The sequence below is a fragment of the Pseudonaja textilis genome, chromosome 6 (assembly GCF_049901715.1).
Source record: "Pseudonaja textilis isolate UNSWEBS1 chromosome 6, rPseTex1.2, whole genome shotgun sequence".
NCBI lineage: Eukaryota > Metazoa > Chordata > Lepidosauria > Squamata > Elapidae > Pseudonaja > Pseudonaja textilis.
In genome coordinates this window covers 18,336,802-18,359,089 of record NC_141995.1, presented here as the reverse complement: position 1 = coordinate 18,359,089, position 22,288 = coordinate 18,336,802, and the positions used below count along the sequence as shown (strand labels likewise).

The following is a 22,288-nucleotide window of genomic DNA, read 5'->3' as shown; positions in this document are numbered from 1 at the left end:
AAAGCATCTTTGTATCCAAAGATCCATGCTTGATTTTCACCATAGTCCCCAGCCAGAGCTCTACATTATAGGAGTTAATCCTAAATCAGGAACAAATCTAGGGCACATGTAATTTAAGGAATGGAAGTTTCTCTATCCCCAAAACGTGAATACCAAACATCATTCAGAAAAAACTTGCCCCCAGTTTTTTGAGGATATATTCAAGAAAATATATTTAAAAATATTCATTGTGGCAGAGGTGTTTCTATGTTATCTTTTTATTTTTTAAAAAATAGTGAATAATGTGAACTAAAGCAGACAATTACCCATATTGTTCAGAATGTCTTGCCTTGTCTGCTCTAATATCTTGAATATTTCATAAAAATAGAAATTCCCTGTTTGTTAAAAGAATACTTTAGTTTTGGTGGTTCATATGAAAATTTTGTGCAAAAAGTTAAGCCGTTCTTTTGGAGTATTGTGTAACTTCTTCATAGCATTTCATGAACTCTGGCACATAAACTGGGCTAATGATTTAGAGGATATCATTGATGGTTATATTTTTCCAATTCATGTTTTTTTTTCTAAACTTAATCCAATTTCATTTGGGAAGTAAAAACTAAGCAAGAGGGTTTAAATTTTTAAAATAAAATACATTTTATTTTACAAAATTAGACTGTGAACTATGTCAGAGAAAATACCTGTGGCAGACAACAAAAACATATCTTCAAAACCAAGAAATGAAGCTTATCCAATGCAGGTAATAGTAATGGCAGTTTTATAGTTGTGTTGATAGTTTAGAAATTAATACAAAATAAGACATGTCTTTCTTCTACATAGAGTTCAATGGTTAAACTTTAAGATAAGTATTGTCATGTTTCTTTTCTTCATGATATAGCTATTACAAGTAAAGTTAAAGAAATGAAATTATTCTGCATCTAGATATATAATTCCTGTTAAGCAGGGGTGGGATTCAAATTTTTTAACAACTGGTTCTGTGGGCATGGCTTAGTTGGTGGGCATGGCGTGGTGGTCATGTTATTGGCTGGGCGTGGCCAACTCAATATCACTCGCATTGAGGCACGCATCTCCTTGCCTGGCCTCTCATGACTCTAGGGATGTTGCAACAGTCATAAGTGTGAAAAAGGGTCATAAGTCACTTCTTTCAGTGTCATTGTAACTTTGAATGATCACTCCACACAAGCAAAGTACCAGCAAAGGAAGAAAAAAAAAAACTCCAGAGAAGTTCCAGAGACAGGAAGTCTAGTCCTGCCAAGAATGTAATAAGGATTAACGGAGAGGCAGTTTCTGTAAGCAACACCAGAATGTTTCCTTTCTGCCTTCCTTACAGGATTAGGCCAGTAATTTCTTCTAACAACTGGTTCTCCGAACTGCTTAGAATGTTAACAACCGATTCTAGCGAATAGGTGCAAACTGGTAGAATCCCACCCCTGCTGTTAAGCCAAATAAGCAAAACTTGTAGTGAAGGAGGCCAAACATTATCTTTGGGAATTTATGTGATTTAAATAGAGGACAGTTTGCATGCAACTTTATTGCTTAAAAAGCACCTATTTAGGGACAAGACATTGCACGGTTTTTTTTTTTAATGTCAACAAGTGTTTGTCCAAATGTTTTAAGAGCTCAATGTTTGTTTTTCTTTGGACCAAAAGGCTTATGATTTTTATTTATTTACAAATAATTACATTGAGATGAGGAGCAGTTTAAAAGTTCCAACAAATAGTTAAGCCCTTTCTTCCTTTAATTATAACATTTATCTCAATCTATGGGGACACTGGGAAAGTTATTTTTTAATATGTAGAATAATAATAAATATTAAATTACAATGGCAACCAAAATAAATTACAGATTCTTTAGGAATAAGAATATAGGAATATTCTTTATTGGCCAAAGTGATTGGACACACAAGGAATTTGTTTCCGGTGCATAAACTCTCGGTGTACATATAAACAATTAAGTGCTAAGACACGAATCATAAATCATAAGATGCTATCATAAATTATAAGATACAAATAACAAATGATAAAGCATAAGATACCAAGAGGAAAAGGTAGCAGGTGTGCTGACCCGGGGCATGGCACAAAGGCAACACAGTCACATAAGCAAGCAAAGTCCCTTTAATACCTTCAACTTTGCCCCCAATGTCCAGTTACCTTTGGCTGGAGGAAAAACTCTCCCAAAAACAGTCTTTAAGTGGAGGAAATTCAGTTCGAAAACAAAGTACATATAAACTGTAAATAAAAATCCACACAAACCATGCTGCAACGATTAACTGGACAGGGCAGGATAAGGAATTGCAGACTTCAAAGGCCAACAAAACACACACAATTGGGAAGACCCAGATAAGCCTCAACAAGCCTCAACAATAAAAAATAACTCACAATTTTCTTCCAGCAAGTTGCTGTGCACAACCTCCCTTTTTAAACACTATGTTCCCAGCTGCAGCTAATGAAGGGAACCAGAGCCCTTTCCCCCCCTGCAAGCCACGCAACTCACGTTGCTCCCTTCTCAGTTCTTCTCTGCGTACCCTAGGATGAAGAAGGGGTGGAACTGGATCTTCCTCTTAATTACCTCTGCCTTGCACTACCTCTCCCCTGCTCTGCCCAGCCGGATTTTGCCCTTCCCAGTTTCTTCCACTGGAGCCACATTCCCACTCCCTGTCAGCTGCTCAGCCTCCCCCTTGGAATCAGATTCCAATGGGCATGACAGCAGGAAAGATGAGATGATGAGAATGATAAGAAAGCTGAGACAATGAGAAGGATAATAGCAATACAGCCATACCACATGGGTAAATATCTTTAGGCATAAGATAGTGTTGTGGGAATTAAGTGCTTAGCAGAGTCATAGCATGGAGGAGGGAGTATATTTATGTCTAGTTGTTTTGGCATGCAATGCCCTATAGTGACGTTCTGAGAGGAGAAGTTGAAACAGTTTATGTCCAGGATGTGAGGAGTCTGTAGATAGTTTCTCAGCCCTCTTTCTGGGCCATGCAATATACAGGTCCTCAATGGAAGGCAGGCTGGTTGCAATTGTTTTTTCTGCAGTCCTAACTATTCGTTGAAGTTGTAGAAGTACAAATGACTGACTCAATAATTCCTCTGTAGAAATGTATCAGTAGCTTAACAGCTGTATTAAACAGATTTTTTAATATCTATTATTTAGATTGACTAATGTAAGTACCAATGGTTTTAATCCCCAAAAGCCCGGTTTTTGCCAGATTTCAAAAGACCGTAAAGTAGGACTCATCCTTGTCTCAAAGCTAGCTATTCCAGAGAAGGGATACTCGCATGGAGAACACTTGCATGGGGGCTGTCAAAGCATTTGCAGAGTGACTACTATTATGAGACAATCCAGGAGCAAAACATGGCACACAGAGACTTAGACATTTAACTGTAGTTTATATACAAGATATATGCAGTAATATACATGGTAGTCAAATACCTAATAAGCAATCAGTCTTCTTAACTCTACATGGAGAACTCTACACTGGAGTCAGGACACAAGGAGAGAGATACAGGAGGAGAGAGAGATAGGCCTTCTCATGGCCTTTTTATAGACAGCTTCTTAAAGTGGCAGTAACCCTGCTGACTCATCCTTATGTCATCATCTTGGTTTACAGCCTTACAGCAGCTGGTCAGCTCTTAAATAGTCATTACCCTGACAGGGGCTTCCTCTGACTGCACCTCCTACTAAGTTCTACTATGGAATCAGTAGGCTTCTAAACCGACTGCCATTGCATCTTGCTTGCTAATCTTTTTCTTCCCCATTCAGACCTGACAACCTGCAGGCTCTAAATCAGAATTCCTATTACATTCCCCATTGATCATAGGGTCAAAAGAGTACAGCTAACTATTATCATCTTGTGGGTGATAATGTATTCTAAACTAACAATTCTCAAAAAAAAATCATGTAAATGTTAAATAGATGTTATTATTTGCTTTTTTAATGTAAGCCATCTAGAATCACATTGTTTGAACTGGTGGCCTATAATTCCATTAAATAAAGATATAAAAACCAAAAGAAAAACCTGCCAGCAATGACTCTATAAAAGATGTTTCTGACATTTTGCAACCAACAACTGAGAATGTTATAGCAGTTTTTCTTTGAGATTTAATTCTGTTGAGAATGTGTCCTCATTTTATTTCAGGAAGCTGGTGTTTTGGATTCCAATGGAGAGCAAGTACAGACTGAGACCAAGATTCAAGAGAAACTGAAGGAGCTGTGTACTTGTCCTCCTCAAGGTGTTATTGCCGAAATAATAACAAACGGTATGTAAAACACAAGTCAAAAGCAAAAATAGTTGACCCCCTCATTAGTTTCCATTAGTTGCATTAATTTTAGACCTTTCTTTTTATTTGTACTAAAAGTTCTTCAAAAATAGACTTTACAGTTTAAAATTATTCTTATTTTCCAGTAGGAAACATGATTTCCATGTTTGCATTTATGAAAGAAATTGAATCAAATAATTAAAAATTATTTGAATTATTTTGCTTTGACACCAATTAATCCTATAATACTTGAGATTTTATATAAGCTAATGAAGGGATAATCGCTTGTTTAAAGTTTCCTTTTGCTTGATGGAACTTTCTGAAAAATTACTCTGGAAAAATATAAGGGAACCATGGAGAAATCCCAAATTCACTCCAGGAGAAACAGACGATAGAGATGAATTTGTCAGGACTGAAGAAGGGGAGGGGAAGATGAAATCACATGTCTTACCGGTTCAAAATTCTATCTAGTTTTGGCTTTGCATGAACCATGCTCTTGTGAGCTGAACATCATGGCTTAATAACATTGTCACTGCATAATAACAAAATAAAAACCAGCCTAGTATGATAATTTGTATTGTGTGAATCTTCAGACTAGAAGGTACTTAACATGTTGGAATGGTCAACACAGATTTATATATCTTACTTATATACATTAACTATTAGCAAAGAAAAAAGAAATCTAATTACCCTAAAGCAGGAGGCCCCAACTTCTGGGTCATAGCCCACTAGTGGGCAATGAACTGTTTGCAATTGGGCTGCAGAAATGGTAGCTGAGTGCACACACACATGTGCCATCCCCATGTGCATGAGCAGTGGGCGAGCGCATGCATGCATGCATGCATGCTCCATTTGCATGAGCAGCGGGTACACATGCATGCCGCTTGCACAAATGGAGCTGTGCAGCATGCACAGGTGTGCTTGCTGGCCATTCGCACGAAACGATCCCTCTCCTCCCCCCCTGCAAAGCTGGAAAGTCTGCAAAGCCCGAAAGGTTGGGGAACTCTGTCCTAAAGGACATTTTGTGACTTAGTGCCTTTCCGATGCATTGTGATTAGGACTCTTTGTAGAAAACATAGTCTCAAACTCCCTGAAGGGCAAAAGGCTCACGGAGCTTGTTCTACAGTAACAATAGTTTCTCAGGCTGGATTCCCATTCCACAGTTAACATTAACACATGGTTAACATTTAGAGTGGTAGAGTTCTCATTTCAACTGTTCATGTGGAGAAGGCACAGAAAAGAATAAGGTCATGACATTATGATGCAAACTATCCAACTGATTTATGTACATTCAACTATGGAATGCAATAATGAAAGGACTAAAATTGTTGTGTGAGGTTGTGACTTACATTTTGTCATTTTTTCATTATCACAATTTCTACTGACACCGAGGGTACTGTCACCTAGTTGTGACTGAATTATCTGAATTTGGGGAAAATAATAGTTAAAGTCAAATTATTGCATGGTTCATGCCTCCCAACAGGTAGATAGATTTCTGCTGTAGTCCAGGCAAATGTTTCTTTTCCTTTTGTAACAATTTTAAAAGTAAGTCAGGATATGCAACATTTTAAGCTTCAGAATAATGTTATGAATAAATGATGTTTATGATATTACAATTAGTGTTTTAATATATGTTGATGATAAATCATTTGATATATACATTTTAGAGACTGAATGAAATAAGGAATATGAGATTCATGCTTGGTTAAACAAAGCAAAGTGTCTTAACATCTATTAAAAAAATTAAATAGATGTTTGTTTCAAAAATGTTTCAGCCATACTGGACTTCATTATACTCATACAGAAAAGGAATCAGTATATCATTTTGTTCAAGATGTAATAATTCATACAAGTTTTTTCAATCTTCAAAAATTGTAACATTCTGGGAAAAAGCCACTATGTACTTTAATTTTACTTTGAGGCATGGTTTAATTTAATTTGTTCATATTCATATTCTGAATTACAAAATTACTCTACAGAAATTGACAACTGGACAACAGAAATGAATTCCCTGGGTACTTCATATTGCTAAGAGACTGTTCAGAGTCATTTAGATAGTGGGATAGGTCCTGCATAAATGTGATCAATCAATCAATAAATTCAAGATTGAAAAGATAAATTTATAAACTCCATTATTCTGTGAAATAAAATTCTGATGTTTCTTGTGACTTCTTCACATTTCTTGCAATACTGTAAGAAAATATGATCATTATTTACTGAAACTCTATTGTAAAGCACTATCTTTACATGGAGGTATGCATGTGTTGCCCTTATATTTTATTAATTTTAATTTATTTTTCATTTTCACTCCCCCCGCCCATTTCTATTTTTCAAATAAATACTCTCTCTCCCCCAGAAGAAATAAACAATAACATTTGGAAAAAAAAATGAAAGTAAGGCAGAATGTGTATAATAATATTTTAAAAATAGTACCACATATAGGAAAAAGTACAAGAATAAATTTTGCTTCCATCTCCTACAGATGATTTTTCTCTTTTCTTAATATCGATAAGTCCCATACTTAACATTTCTTTCCTTTCTCTTCACCCCACTTTCTTTTCCTAGTGGCAATAGGAGCAGTGATCTGGGGCCTAATTTGGAGTTTTACAGGCAAAGAGAGTCTGCCTGGTGGGAGCATCTTCGGAATTGTATGCCTCTATTTTTGTTCAGTAATTGGTGGCAAAATTATGAAGCGAATTAAAATACCGGGACTGCCTCCTCTACCTCCTTTTCTTGGTAAGCATCATGTCAACAAATAGCATGCCAATTTCATTCTAATTAGGTAGGCTGGATTCTTCCAGACTAGTATTTCAAATTATTAAACATTACTTTCAATTTATAAAGAAGTATTAACCATTGTTATGAAAGCTTCTTTCTTGGATCACTCATGTACTCAATCTTTCAGAAGACTGTTTGTGAGGGGCAATAGATGTTGAGAATTATGGATCGATTCTGCTTTTTGCAGTTTGTTCTGGGTTATAATGAGTAGACTGCCAAACAAGCCCAGCCTATGGAATTACCATCTTATAGGCCCTCAATGCCAACTCTTATGACCAGCTGCAGAAAGGGAGACCTTAACAAGAGCAGGGTTTTCTGCATGAAAGGAAAAAACTTAATCAGCTTAGCTGTTGCATATCAAGCTAAGTATTATTAAAATGACTTTTGCTTGTCTACTTTATTGTATCACGTTGACATATAAGAGGGGTACAACTTCAGCTTTTGAATGGGATTCCCAAAGGCTGAGAAACAGGTCTGTGGTTTTATCCTTGAAGTTGTGAACCTTGATTATTTTTATTGGTTTGCTGTATTTATTTTTCCTGCAATATTCTCCGTCTGTCCCTCTCCTAAAACCCTCTAAAAAGGCTAAACTTCTGTAAAAGATATGTATTTGTATAAACAAAGAAAATGAAGCATCATTGTCAGATTTTATGTGGATCTCTGAAAGAATTAAACAGGTGTTATCACTGTTCCATTTAGGTATGTTGATTGCTGGATTCCTCATCAGAAATATTGAATATGTCAGTCAGATGATCGTGATCGAAGTATATTGGGGAGTTATATTCAGAAATATTGCCCTCTCAATTATTTTGTCTCTAGCTGGTCTTGGCCTTGACGCAAAGGTAGAGTATTAAAGCCTTCTTAAGAAATTCAAAATTTCCTGTTACAAATAGCAAAACATAGTGAAAACCTGTAACGTGTAGTACATAGCTCCATTTTTTACTTCGAGTCATAGAGGACACAGATATGGGGAGAAATGGAACAAAATATGAAGAAAGAGGAAGATTAACATTTCTCAGATAATTAACATTAATTATCCTTGGAATAGTGCCACCCAGGGGGAATTTCTTTCCTACCTGCTATGCCTGTGAAAGAGAAAAAAATTAGATTGGATCATACTGTTCCCACATGCTAATAAAAACTTAAAATAAAAACTGAAACATAGCTAGATTAGGTATAAGTGTGTAGAGTGTGTGTATTTGCCTACCTAAACACACACATTTAGAAATAGGGCTTATTTAACTCAACTGATTAATTTCCCTTCCCAACCACTTCATTTTTTTTAAAAAATGAGAAAGTGCTTTCACTATTCCTGTTGTACCATTTTCTTACTTTTAATTGGCTTGATTGGAAGCCTTTGAAAGGGCCTTGAAAGCATGGAGAATAAAGACAGACTGCGTATTTGTTGAAATCATCCTGAAAATTGTCCTTGTTCACTATGAGGGAAGATTTTTATTGTTACTGATGAATACTCAAGTCAAGGCAAAGACAAAGGCTCCCTCAAGGGTCAACCCGAAGATTGGGTGACTTCCAAAATATGAGAGGCTTTTGGCCACATTAAAGAAATCAGACCTAAGGACTGGGGGGATCCAGTGGGAATGGGAAAAGGTCTATGGGGCTAAGGGGTGGCAACCAGGATATTGGGTGTCTCAAAGGGTGGGGAAGTTGTTGGGAGGGCCAGGGCAGATGGGTCTGGCTTTCTGCCTGGCCTCTAAAGGCCTCCCCCACTCCCGAGTCACCCCTTGCTTGGCTTAATGACCCACACATTCCTTTAATGATTCATTGGGGAGAGCAGGGATAGAGGGATCATTAGGTGAGACCCTTCATCTAATAGCTATTACAACACGGGACCATAATGGGCAGGCTCTATTATGGTCATATCTTGAGAAATAGTTTGCTCTTGCTTCTTCCAGAAGATACATAGGGCACAAAAAAGTATTTTGGATTGGGCTCAAATTGTCCTTAAACTTCATGTTATGTTGACAATTACATGAGAATTTTTACCCTGCAGTATCCCTTTTTGAAGTTTTTGCTAGTCTAAATTAAGAATAAAAATGAGGAACCACTCTTTATTAGAACAATAATACGCTTACCACATTTGGTCCATTTTGTGTTTTTTTTGGGGTGGGGGAGTACTTTCTAAATCTTGTGACTAATTTGAACTAATTTGTGACCAAAAGGTATTTTTTAACTCTTGTTCTAATTTGAAAAATTCAAATTACATTATATTATGTCTCCAAGACGGAGTTACATACTTCATTCTAAAGCATGATTTATAGACTAGTGCAAGGGGGTTATTTTAGAAATTGTGGATTTAAACCAGAAACATGGTTTATTTCAAGTGTAAACCCAATCAATATATTAGCAAATCTTGGAATATATTTTTTTCCTGGCACTAAAGATGAGTAATATTAAGATGAGTAATATTCTTGTATTTCAGGCTCTGAACAAATTAAAAGCTGTCTGTTTCAGACTATGCATAGGACCCTGCATCATTGAAGCATGTTCAGCAGCAGTCATATCTCACTTTATAATGAAATTCCCATGGGTATGGGGATTTATGTTAGGGTAAGAGGTGACCCTGCTTCTTTTTGCGCCGAGTATTTCTTTTCCTTTTACCATATGTACTTCTTATTTTCCATTCATAAATACAATTGGTGTAAACCAGAGCCCAATACTTGAAGTTTCCTTGTTGACACACCCAAAGCCACTTTCATGTTGGGATGAAACAGGCAAAGGATATTCTCTTGCTTGTTCTGATGCATCTAGAAACTTTAGTTCTTTTACAGTTTTAAGACCCTATTTTCCTCACCCTGCTTCCCTTCCAGTCATATTGGGCTACAACTCTTTTAATCCTCAGCCAATACAAGTTGAGAAAGGCCCATCATAACCATTGGGGATCATAACAATGCTTTGAATATTCAGGGTATTTAGTGAATAGTGCAGTTGTGATAGGAAACCATACCCACCTCATTTTTATTTATTGTGTGTTTGTTTTCTATTATTCTAAACCAGGGCTGTCAAACTCGCAGCCTGCAGGCCAAATGCATCACGTGTTGACCACGCCCAGGCCCGGTTTAGTGAAGGGGGGGAAAGTCACGATATGTCATGTAACACCACCGTGACGATGTGAGTTTGACACTCCTGTTCTGAATTGTTGTGAGAAAGAGAGTGATCTTTCAACCAATACCATCTATATTCTGCTGCCTTCCACAAACCTTAACATATTTAACAATGGCTGAATATTATTTATTGAACTGATAAGCTCCAATAGTGTATACATTTTTCAGATTTGTTCTAGGTGCTGTATCTCCGGCTGTTGTGGTGCTTTCAATGCTGATGTTACAAAGACAAGGTCTTGGTGTAGACCAAGGAATTCCAACTTTACTAATAGCTGCTGCCAGTATAGATGACATTGTAGCCATCACAGGCTTTAACGTTTTCTTGGGCATGGCTTTTTCCTCAGGTAATATTCCTATACTCTAAGACTGATGAAACAGAACATGTACCCACTGAAAGGTGGAAGGTGAATTATTAAAAGCCAACATTGGCAGCAAGATTTATTTGTAGCATCTTTATTTTTTAGAAGAACACAAAACAATGATAAAAATTAAATCAGTAGAATATTAAAACCCTACGACAGATACCCTTTTTCATATATTGTGGGGATATTTAGATGTAACATGTCAAATCAGAAATGCACATAATCATACACACATAATTCAGTGGTGTAACTCATGATATTCATAATCCTCACAACTCTTTTTTGCAGTCTCTTTAACCCCTAGATTTTCATGATGTAATTTTTCAGGATTGTTTTATAAAAATTAGAAAATAAAATGGTCTCTTGTATACAGTACTTAACCGACATAATCTTTTTTTACAAACAAAATGGCTGATCTCTATTAGATTCAGGAATCTATAGTCTGTCCCAAAATGTAGATGCAAATGTCAACTTTAGTAACTTGATTTCACTGGTTTTCTGCTTTCTGCTTATCCACTCCATTTGTTTTTGTGGAGTGACTGTAAATAGATGGGTCATAATCAGTGGTGCAATTCAACCAGTGTAACGACTGGTTCGGTGATCATGTGCTTTGCGCGTGCATTGGCATTTTATGCACATGCCTACCCCTTCAAAAAGCCCATTTTTAGTTATGATATTTACCCTCTACTGCAGCCCCGATGAGTAAAACAGCTGAGGCGTGGCAAAATTGCTCTACCGCATGAATCAGCTGTGCTCCAAAACAAAGAAATAAAAGTACAAGAAAGAGCAGGGGCGGGTGGGTGGGGCCAAATGCTCACCGGAATTACTGATTCACCCAAACTGGTCTGAATTAGTAGAAACCCACACCTGGTTATAATGCTCAGAAGCTGGCTCTTGCAAAACCCAGCAGCTCCACCATGATAAAATGGGAGAATCTTCCTCAAAATCTAACAAAGCTTTTCCTGCTTTGCTGTGCAGTTGATCAGTTGTTTAGCACTGCCATATTGGCAGTGTTTTTAGTTGTCATTCAGATTTTCAATTCTGAAAACTCAATAAGCCCACATTCACAAGAAGACAAGAAAACTATAGAACATGATCAACAGCTGAAAACTATGTAATAAAACAGAATGTCCTGCAGAACTGAAGGGATTCCCCCATACTATAGCACTGGTAGTTCTGCTCAGTTCTTTCCCTTGTGGGACATAAAAAACCAATAGTAGGAGAGAAAAATATCCAGGACCCAAGAAACTGGTCCTCGGTATACAAGAGGCCAGGCTTCCTTTCCCAAATGGGGTGAGGATGAGAAGACGACAATCTAATGCAAATGTGACACAATCCAAAAGGTTGCCAGAGCATATTCATATCATGATTAGAAATCGGTGGGGAAATATTTTTATTAGAGAAATATCTCTTAAGTCACATTATTATGGGAATTGAAAAAAGAGAAAACAGCATTTCTTCAAGTCTGAATGACTTTTCTTCAAATCTTTTGAGCCCTCTGTTGCTGATTGTTTCACTTGTCATACATCTGGTTTTCAGATGCTGATTAGAGGCAATGCTACCATATCTTATGGGGTTGTAATTTGATTGCTTGCCTAACATTATTTAATTATTTTTACCATTTATATGGTTACTCATCTCAGTTGCACGACACAACCTTTGGTAGTTAATATTTTCCTAATTTTTGCAGAAATTGTTTACTTGCATTTTTAAAATTACTTTAAAATTACATTAAAATATATCCTTGACTTTTTTCCCCATTTATTTTTCATAGGCTCCACCCTTCGTAGTATCTTCCGTGGCCTGGTGGAAGTTGTTATTGGTGCAGGTGCTGGTTGCCTTTTAGGATTTTTCATTACATATTTTCCAAGCAAGGATCAGGTAAAAATGATACTGTTGGGAAAATATTCTGTAACAAAGCCCACATTTTTATAGGCTGCATTTACAGTAAAAGCACCTGGTAAACTGAGCACATTCTGAGAAACTGGAACAGAGGAAATTCAGTTATTCCTTCCAAAATGTATTGTAATCCTATTTTTACAAATATAGAATTGATGAAAAGTAGACAAAAAGTTCCTATCCCAGCAAGGATTTGGAAAGTAGATTTAGCACCCATTTAAACTCTATTATGCCAGTTAGACCTAGGATATTACAGATGGGATATTGTTTTTGAAGAGACAAAGCAACAGTAAGTCCCCGCAAAGTGGCTAACGTCAGCTATAAAACTGGAGATGAGTATAAGAGGGAGAGAAAAACAAAGAGAAGAATAAAGGAGGAACAAAAAAGACCTTTCTCCCTAAGAGGTCCAGATTATCACTTTTCAGACATCTGCTCTGCAATGAATATATTCTGAAACCCAAGACCTTGTTTTAGTAGATAGTAATTAGTCCTTCAACTGAGCAGGTTGAGAGTTCAATCTAGGTAGTAGCAGATATTTTTATCCTAGGGTGCTAAGAAAAATATCTGCTGTGAACTCCACATGGTGTCAGGAAGGGTATCCGACCAGTAAACGCATAGCTCCATCCAATCACCCCAATTATCCTGAATTAAGGGACCCTTCAACACAGGGTCATAAAAAGGGATTTTTTTTTAAAGTAGTCCTTCAATGGGATGATTATATTGGTTTAAAAATGAAGTTTATTTGGACTATATGTGTGTTGCCTTAGCTTATTTTCCATATGTTACATTTTTTAAGTAACTTCATTTTATAGATTTGCCATGAGTAACTTTTAAGGAAATTTTTCATTAAAACATTCCCCACATCAGAGGTGGTATTCAGCAGGTTCTGACAGGTTTTGAGTAGTTCGGAGAACCGGCAAATATCTCTGATTGGAGATTTTATAGTATCCACACCCACCAAGCCACGCCCACAGAATTGGTAGTAAAAAAAATTGAATCCCACATGCAAGACTGCAGAGTTACATAGCTATTCTTGAGGTTCAGGATTGGCACAAAACTGTTAAATTTGATATTACTGGACATTGGCTAGAAAAAAAAAAACCTTTTCCCCCTAGACCTGGGATCAAGGGTAAGAGTACTAAGAACTTATCAGCTGGGCAGACTGAAAGACTGATAAGGCTTAGCCTGACTAACGGCAGGGTATGATTATCAGTTATTGGGGGAATTTAGGAGAAAGGTTTAAAATTATCTAACTTCCTGATTTGTAGATACAGATGTATTTCTTATAAAGTAGGAATGATTGAAAATTGATAAAATGGAAATTATCTGTGTCCTACAGCAGTGTTTCTCAAGCTTTTCAGATAGGTGGACTTCACATCCAGAATTCCCCTGCCAGGATGCTGAGAGTTCAAGTCTAGCCATCTTAAAGTTGCCAAAGTTGAGAAATATTGTCCTAGAGTACTTCCAGAAGGACTGCTTTTGATCAAAAGCATTGTGTAGTTGTTCTATTTTACTGAATATATTTTCTTTTTCTGGGAAGAAAAAGAAACCACTGGTAAAAAAAGACATATGAGTGAAGAAAAATGATGACAAGATATCTGGAAGTATTGGTAACTTCAGGAGCCAATAATGTATATAATACTGAAAAGATGCAGAGCCACTGTAATTTTTTGATCTTTCCTATCATTGGTGGTAGGGCCCTATGAAAACATTACATTTTCTGATCCCCAAGTTATTTTAAATTCAACACTGTATCATGCCATTGTTTAAAATATTAAAAAGAGGGCTCTGACTGCTTGTAGACAAATACCCACAAAAATAGTATATTTTAACTTTCCGTTTTTTCAGTTTCTCTACACATGTGAATAGCAGTAAATTATTACTGAAAATTTGGATTTCCTGCCAGCGAGCAAGTAAATATTATGGCTATCTCATTTTGAGTTTTATAGGGATAATATACACTTTCTTATCAACACCCAGACTTTGGAAAGGAAGTTGGAATTACATCATGATCCCATTGCCCAGGGGAGGGGCAGCCTATTTCATTATACGGGTACATCCCTTAGATATATGCTTTACTTGACCACCGAGGCGATATACAACATGTTTTGTCCTGCTGCACTCCAGCAATTATAATTTTTTCCCCGTTTTTATCCTTTCAGAAATCCATTGTATGGAAAAGAGCTTTCTTTGTGATTGGCTTGTCAGCATTTTCTCTTTTATGCAGCAAACGTTTTGGCTTTCCAGGATCTGGAGGACTCTGTGTCATTGTTTTATCAGTTCTCGCTGGAATGGCATGGTCTAATGAAAAGGTGAGAATTGTCTTATTAACTACACATCAAAATCCCAATTCTGATCCTGATTCTGAAAAATAGAAACTATAGGTTGCTCGTAGTGTTTAACACAACTGATCAGTCTTAGTTTTGGACAAAGGTAGGTAATGTGATGTCCATGGGTCTCAGTGTGGGGATCAAGGTATATTTCTTCAGATTCTTGCAATTAAAAAACTGAATGAAAGCTGACAGTTTCCTAACAGTGTGCCAACCCAATATTTCTAGGAATCCCTTTGGGGCTCATGTAGGAGTCATACATAGTTATACTGAGAAAATAACCGTGGTAAGTAAAGAGGTTGTAAAGAGAACGTTTACAGTTTGCCTTCTAGTAAGCACATGCTTGTGATTGATCATGCCTTTTGGGGAAGCTGTTTTGTGAGAGCAAATCTTCCCAATGTAAATCTTCCCAATACTCCAAAAGTTGAGGTTGAAGCAAAGTTGCCTTTTTCTTATTTTGATATTAACTCTTGCAGCAGGTCAATCTTGGGCAGGTAAATGCCTCATACTAAATGACATACAGCACATAAATAATTTTGTTAAGCCAACTTTATTGGTTACATTATAGTGAGGCTTCAAACACACCATTAACACTCATTCTCCAAGTCTTACCACAGTAGCTGTTCAATATAGGGACTGGAAAAGATGAATTGAAGACCAGGCTAATTTGAAGGTAGATAAATTTAATGACAACAGCGAAAGACCTAAAAGCCAAGTTAACAGAAAATCATTTGGAGAAAATCTATCCATTAATTACTAGGAAGTGACACATGATTTGATAACAATCAAACAATTTCTCTTTTTACTGATTTAGACCAAATATGTACCGTCATCTTATTTCACACACACATTGTGTGTCAGCTTATGATACACATGCACATTTTATTCACTATCTTATTTAATCTTCAAACAATTTCAGCATTTTTTATTTGAATTGATAATGAATGGGCAGGTCAGGTAACAGTTATACAGGTTTTTTTTTCCTAATTACATATTTTATCCTTATGGTCCATAGCAATTCTGGGTATTTGTTTTGCTGCCAGGCAACTTGTGCTGTTTCAAGTTTCAATCACAAGCACACAATTGCTGTGGTGATTAGCAGTTTAACTTCAAGACTGAAGAAATAAAACAGTGATCAAAAATGTAACCAAAACAGAAACTTGCCTAAAGTGTTTTTTTTTTAACAGAAGAATAGTCCAAATCCATTCCAGGATTCTGAGAACCACATCAGGATTGTCAGACAGTTTAGAAACCAGAGGTTCAAGATTTCGTATACAAATAGGATTCACAGGAACATTACACAAGATTCCTCCTTATCCCCATGTAAATAGTTGAAACCATTTGCTATAATAAGGCAGGGAAGGGTTGTTGTTGGGTTTTTTTTGGTAGAAGTGAGGTTTTATTTATTTATTCAATTTCTGTAGCTGTCCAACTCAAATAAATGACTTATAATTCTAAAATTATAAAACAAAACAATTAAAAAAAATCAAAACAATAAAAATATCCACAAAATAAATAAGTTCAAATAGCAGCTCTAATTATCAATAAACTAATTGTAAAGCCAAGTCTAATATCTGGACCCTTAATACATTCTGAACCCCAGGCCCAGGTACATAACCAAGTTTTTAAAGCTTTGTAAAAAGCCAACAGGGTTGGGAACCATTCTAATCTTCAAGAGCAAAATATTCCATAAGGCAGGGGCTACAGCAATGGCTGGCTGGATGCAGATGAAGTCATCGTTTGTTAAAATTGGAGAATTCCAAATTGAAGAGATGTAATTAAAAAATGATATATAGACAAATAAAGGCAATCTATTTCAAACATAATAACTTACTTTGGCCTTTGAGATATTGAAATATTTTTTTCTAGTGCTACATTTTTTATATTCTTGTAAATTACCATAAAGGCTTCTTTAAGTCCTTGAAAGATGATGGTACTTCTTCATAATTAATGGCAGAATCCAATTTCTAGCGTTAGAAAAGGAAAAGTGATATCTTGCTTGGATAAGTTAAATTTAAGATATGCCACTCTTCTGCATGAGTACCATTAACACTTACAGTATTGGTGTAAAACTGTGTTTTTTTTGTTACGTCTTGTAGAAAGCAGTGCAAGATGTTGTTACTTTTGCATGGCAAGTGTCCCAACCATTTCTATTTGGACTAATTGGAGCTGAAATCTCCATTACTTCCCTTGGATCAGAAACTGTTGGTAAGTTTGCATACAAGAGGTATTCCGAAATATTGTGCCTGGCTTCCTTATGAGAAGAACAAGAATCTTAGTCAGAATGAACCATGAACCATGATTTAAAATTATATTATTGTTTATAGCAATATATTGTATAAACTGCCAGTTGAGTGCTTCTTCTAAAACAGAACACCCTTATATTTCTCCATGGAGAAAACTTATTTTTTAAAAAAAAAAAATGTATTGGTCATGCAACTAAAACTCTGTTTATACACTCCTGATGAATAGCTTTCAGGTCTGACCTGAAAAACCAAGGCATATATGAAGTCCCCTGTGCATCATGCCCTGCCACATACATTGGACAGACCAATAGAAGAATAAGTACCCACCTGGATGAACACAAAAATGCAGTAAAAAAGCTGGAACACACTTCCTCACTAGTCCAACACATGAAAGCAACAGGTCATAGCATCGACTTCAATGGCACCAAAACCCTAGCCACTACTGAAAACCCCAGCCACAGAATTATCAGAGAAGCCATAGAGATTGAAAAAAGACCTGAAAGTATGAATAGAAGAGATGATTCCACCAGACTGTCAGTTATTTGGAAGCGTGCACTCACAAACAAAAAAATCTCCACACCACAAGCCAGGTAAACACCTGGGCACAAACAGATCCCCCCTGATACCTCCAGCTCAAACACACCCCAACCAGGCACCCAGATGAAACCTAGCTTCCTAATAAATGATAGCCATCCATTTACACAGAGCCAAGCCTCACTAAAAGCCTCCAATACAGGAAACACAATGTTGCCAGCCAATCAAGACAAAAAAAGCCACAAAACAGACAGAAGATATTAGAAACACCAATCAAACAGAACACAGCAAACTCCAAGACCAATAAACACAGACCAAGACTCCCAACCAATCAGGATTAAGAAAAAAACATTCTGGCACAGCAGTAGGCTAGCCCCAAATTTATTCAGCTTTGTTTGGGTATTTTCCCACATCGTTATAGTTGTGCTTTTAAAGTTGTAGCAATATAAATATAAATAGATATATATAGAATATTTTAACTGAGGCAACTAAGAATCCCAAGATGAATGTTTGTATAAATATTATAGTTTAAGTAGATTTCAGTATATAAAATAGTTTTCAAAGACAAGTATGATGGTGAAAATTATCATTGCCTGGCATTTGCTTTTATAAATATTATATCAGTCCAAGCGTAACAATTAAATCTCTCTCTCTACTTCAGGGCTTTGTTTGTCCACTATGTTTTTAGCTTTAATGGCTCGAATTGTGGCTACGTTTTTGTTGGTGAGTTTCTCTGGCTTTCATTGGAAGGAAAAAATATTTATTGCACTGGCATGGATCCCCAAAGCAACTGTCCAGGTAGAGTATTTTTGCTTATTCGGCCTGAACCTTATGTAAACAAGGGAGTTGCACCAATGAAGACATGTAAACATGTTTAAATACGGCATAGAGTGCGGTAGTGTGGGGCAGAGAGAAAATATGAGAATGATTCTCTTCTACTCAGAAGTACCGACTCTTGACTGATGATGAAACTTTAAAAGCTTATAGGCCTTCAGTTGATTTTGACATTAAAGAATAGATCATCTCTGCTGAACTAAACTTTGACTATCTTATACCTCTGACTATGCTGGCTACAAATCTATTGGGGGGTTTATAGTTCAATAAGATCTGGAAGGCCAATTGCTGCGCACTCCTGATCTCCAGAACAAAGCGGTGAAAAGTTCTTATCTTGGATTGAAAATGACAGGTTTCCCCTGCCTGGGATTCTCTGGCAGCACTGCAGTGTGTGTCTATGTTGTGAATGCTGCGTGTTTGTAAAGAAAATAGTCCACAGAGAACCCGGTATGTGTCAACCTGCTTTCTTCTGGCAGATACTTTCTGCCTGGCCACAATTTATCCCTCAGCCCTGTTTTGGGATGCAAACGTTTCTTTGCACCTGTTCCAATATCATGGTCTTCCTTTTGAATTCCTGCGCTTGAGTCAGGTAAGGCAGACTGATATCAAGGAGGCCCGTTGGATTATGGCAAGGACATTCTTGGGAAACTTCACACACACTGTTTCCTACATGGTTTCTACACCACCTGTGACAACAGTTATTTCTTCCAATGTATCAATGCTGACTATTTGCAACAGTTAATCCTTTACAGTTTTAGAGTGTTTTATAGCATTTTATGTTTTTTATGCAAATATGGTAGTCATGTTATTTGTCTATCATTTTTATTTAATTGTTTATCAATGCTGTTAAGAAAATATATTTAAGTACAAATGCATTGATACATTTCATCCACAGTACTGCTTAGAAAAGGACATTCACAAGAAATATAAAAATTCAATTTCAAGGAAATTAATTTATCATGCAGTACTGATGAGAGGAAGGTGACATAGCCTTTGAACTAAACTCAATAAAAACAACTACACCCTTCAGTCCTAGGTATAAGCAAGAAGAAATAATGGTTATGAGATAGATGGTTAAAGCTCTTTTTCACTATGATCAATAAACAGTATCATGACTCTTTCTACTAAAAACTGAGGTTGTATACACATTTATTTAGAATAAGTACCATTGATCTTAGTAGTTTAAATTTTTTGAGTAGACCTAAAAACCAAAGAAGTCTCAAAGCCTCCTGTAGCCAATCAAATTTTTTGAAGACTCCCAAGTAGATATAAATATCCTCAAAAGGAACACACATAAGGGCATTTGGGAGTCTGATATAGTCATTATGAACTTTAGCTAATTGGGTTCTTGTGGCAAAAAACCCAATAAGTATGCCTTTAAAAACATATCATTATGTCCATAGGGTAAGAACGCTAACTGATCACCCTTATTTTTTTCAAATAAAGACATGTCCATTATAGCTTTTTTTATTTTATAACTGAGGCCACCAGAAATATAATACTTCTCAGGTATAAATACACTGGTCTGAAACATAACATGTATAAGATTTTTATTTGGATTGAAGCATCAGAATATTGAGTTTATTTGGGGTGTTAGACATTTAAAATGGTGCCATGCTGCAAGTTTACAAATGCTCTTGATGAGTAGAGAATCTTTTCCAATCTAAACTGCCTCCAAATCTGTGGAGTTTAATTCCTAAAATTCTCAGAAATGGCCATGCTGCTTGGAGTATTATGGAAGTCAAAGCACATAGAAAGATATACTCCAATTGTGAAATGCTGTGCTAGAATAATATAGAAGACAATGAGAAGCTGTCTGAGAAAAGTCTTAACCAAGCAAACAAGATTTGAGGCATTGGTCTCCAAATAGGAGAACTTTGAGGGATATGGCTGACTGCTGATAGACAGGAAAAAAGAAAGTTCTCCCATAAACTTAAGGTGCAATGGGGAAACTTGCTTCACTAAGTGTGCTGATCTACTTTGTCTAGGTTTTTGGTAGCCCAGTAGGTGAACTCAAATATTGTGATTTCTCTTTATGCCATAATGTGATGTTTGAATCATAACAACAATCATATCAACCAATCATGGCTATAGAAACCATGATGTAATGCGATATATGAGCCCAGATCAGTGACTTTTTTTAAAAAAAAATCTGTTTGCAGGCTGCAATTGGTTCTGTTGCCTTAGATACAGCACGAGGTTACAAAGATAAAGTGCTAGAAAAATATGGCCTGTACATCTTGACAATAGCTTTCCTTGCAATCTTGATCACAGCTCCTGCTGGAGCTGTGATAATTGGACTGACTGGACCCAGACTTCTCCGCAAGAGTACCAAAGGCAATGAAGATAACCTAGCAATAGACAGTCTTTCACCAGAAGAGAAAACCTAGACTTTATTTTAAATTCAGATTTAATTCTGATGTTTGAGATTAAACAGAAATGAAAATGTAATTATGGATCAAATTAAACATTTATTCCTTGTGTGAGCAACAATGAAATCATAGTACTGCATGATGCTTTGTTTTCAAACCTGTGATCAACCTTGTATTTTATATAATAAAAATATAATATCCTCAGTATTTCTGCCCAGTATTTATGGACTCTCCTGGTGGATGAAAAAAAATCATTTTCAAAACAGAAGGCTTGGATCTTAAATTTGCTTTCTCAAGCAAAATAAGTAATATTCTTGCCACTTGTGTATTTCATTTATCTGTCTTCCAGAACTCTTGAAGCTTTGTTTAGTGGTTTAAGAAATTTTACAGTTAGCACTGAAAGAGACATTTGTTGTAATTATTCTCTCCTTCAAAGGAAAGGAAAAGTGTCTTGGGGCCCTTTTTATGAGACAACTCACAACTCAGTTCTACATTATTATGTATCAATTTATACATACCTGATTTCCTGTTATGTTGGAGGACAACATTTTCAGTGATAATAAAAATGGTAATACATAACTAGCTCATTTTTTTCTCACATAGATACATCAGGTCCATATTTTTCAACCTTGGAAAAAAATTATATTTTTATTTTCAAATTTAAACATTTTATTGGATTATAGGAAAAAATACAAAAGCAAATAGTAAGACCTTGGCAATTTTAAGATGTGTGGTCCGTTTGGAGAATTCTAGGTGTTGGTCCATATTTGTTTACTTATTTGACATTTTGAGGGTTCTTGAAATTTCCTCCAGCTCATAATTCATATCATTGTATTGTATCATACATTTCAGGAAAGAGCCTTGGTTTCCATGACCAGAAATATTTAAAAATTGCAAACATTGATTCTTAAAAAATAAAGTGATCATAAAAAAAGAATACACAGTTGAGCTACTTTCTGTAAGAAAAAAATGATTTTTTTCTCTTGAAAAAATTGAAAGAAACTGATAATATCTCTACATTTCTAGCAACAGTGCATCTGTGGTTAAGTATACAGACAAGGGACTTACAGAATTAATAGAAATATTTGGGGCATCAGATGCAGAATTTATGTTTTACAAACAACCCTTTCACTAGATAGGAAACTAACAAAGTAAACTGCTTTGTTTAAAAAACTAGATTCTGTTCATGGGGAAATCTCTGAGATTCAGGAGGATGGAGAAAAGGAATCTATTTTTTCATTGACTGAGGATTGGAAAATATGAGAAAAAATATTAGAATGTAGCATAAGCAGATTGGTTTGAGGGAAACAGTAGGTTTAGTAGCAAATAAGCTGATTTACTGTAGTTCATTTAATGTATCCAGTAATATTCAAGATAATGAATTGTGCAAATAAAATAGGCAATTCTCAGACTGAACTATTCTGTATTTCAGAATATCAATACATAATGCCATAATTTCTAAATCACAGACAAGCCAAATTATATACAATCTGTATCACCTCTGAGAAGCAGAAAACACTCTGCTCCTAGTTAGTAGATATCTTTAATC

At 36.0% G+C, this 22,288-nt stretch overlaps 1 protein-coding gene across 1 annotated transcript; it reads left to right on the top strand.

The window, feature by feature from the left end:
• Window positions 1-14,714: 14,714 nt before the first annotated feature.
• LOC113434626 (sodium/hydrogen exchanger 9B2-like) lies at window positions 14,715-20,757 on the top strand. Its single transcript, XM_087936739.1, has 4 exons — window positions 14,715-14,735; window positions 16,853-16,961; window positions 18,844-18,956; window positions 20,530-20,757. Exons 1-4 carry the CDS (start codon window positions 14,715-14,717, stop codon window positions 20,755-20,757), a joined length of 471 nt encoding a protein of 156 aa, XP_087792865.1.
• The last annotated feature ends 1,531 nt before the right edge of the window (window positions 20,758-22,288 follow it).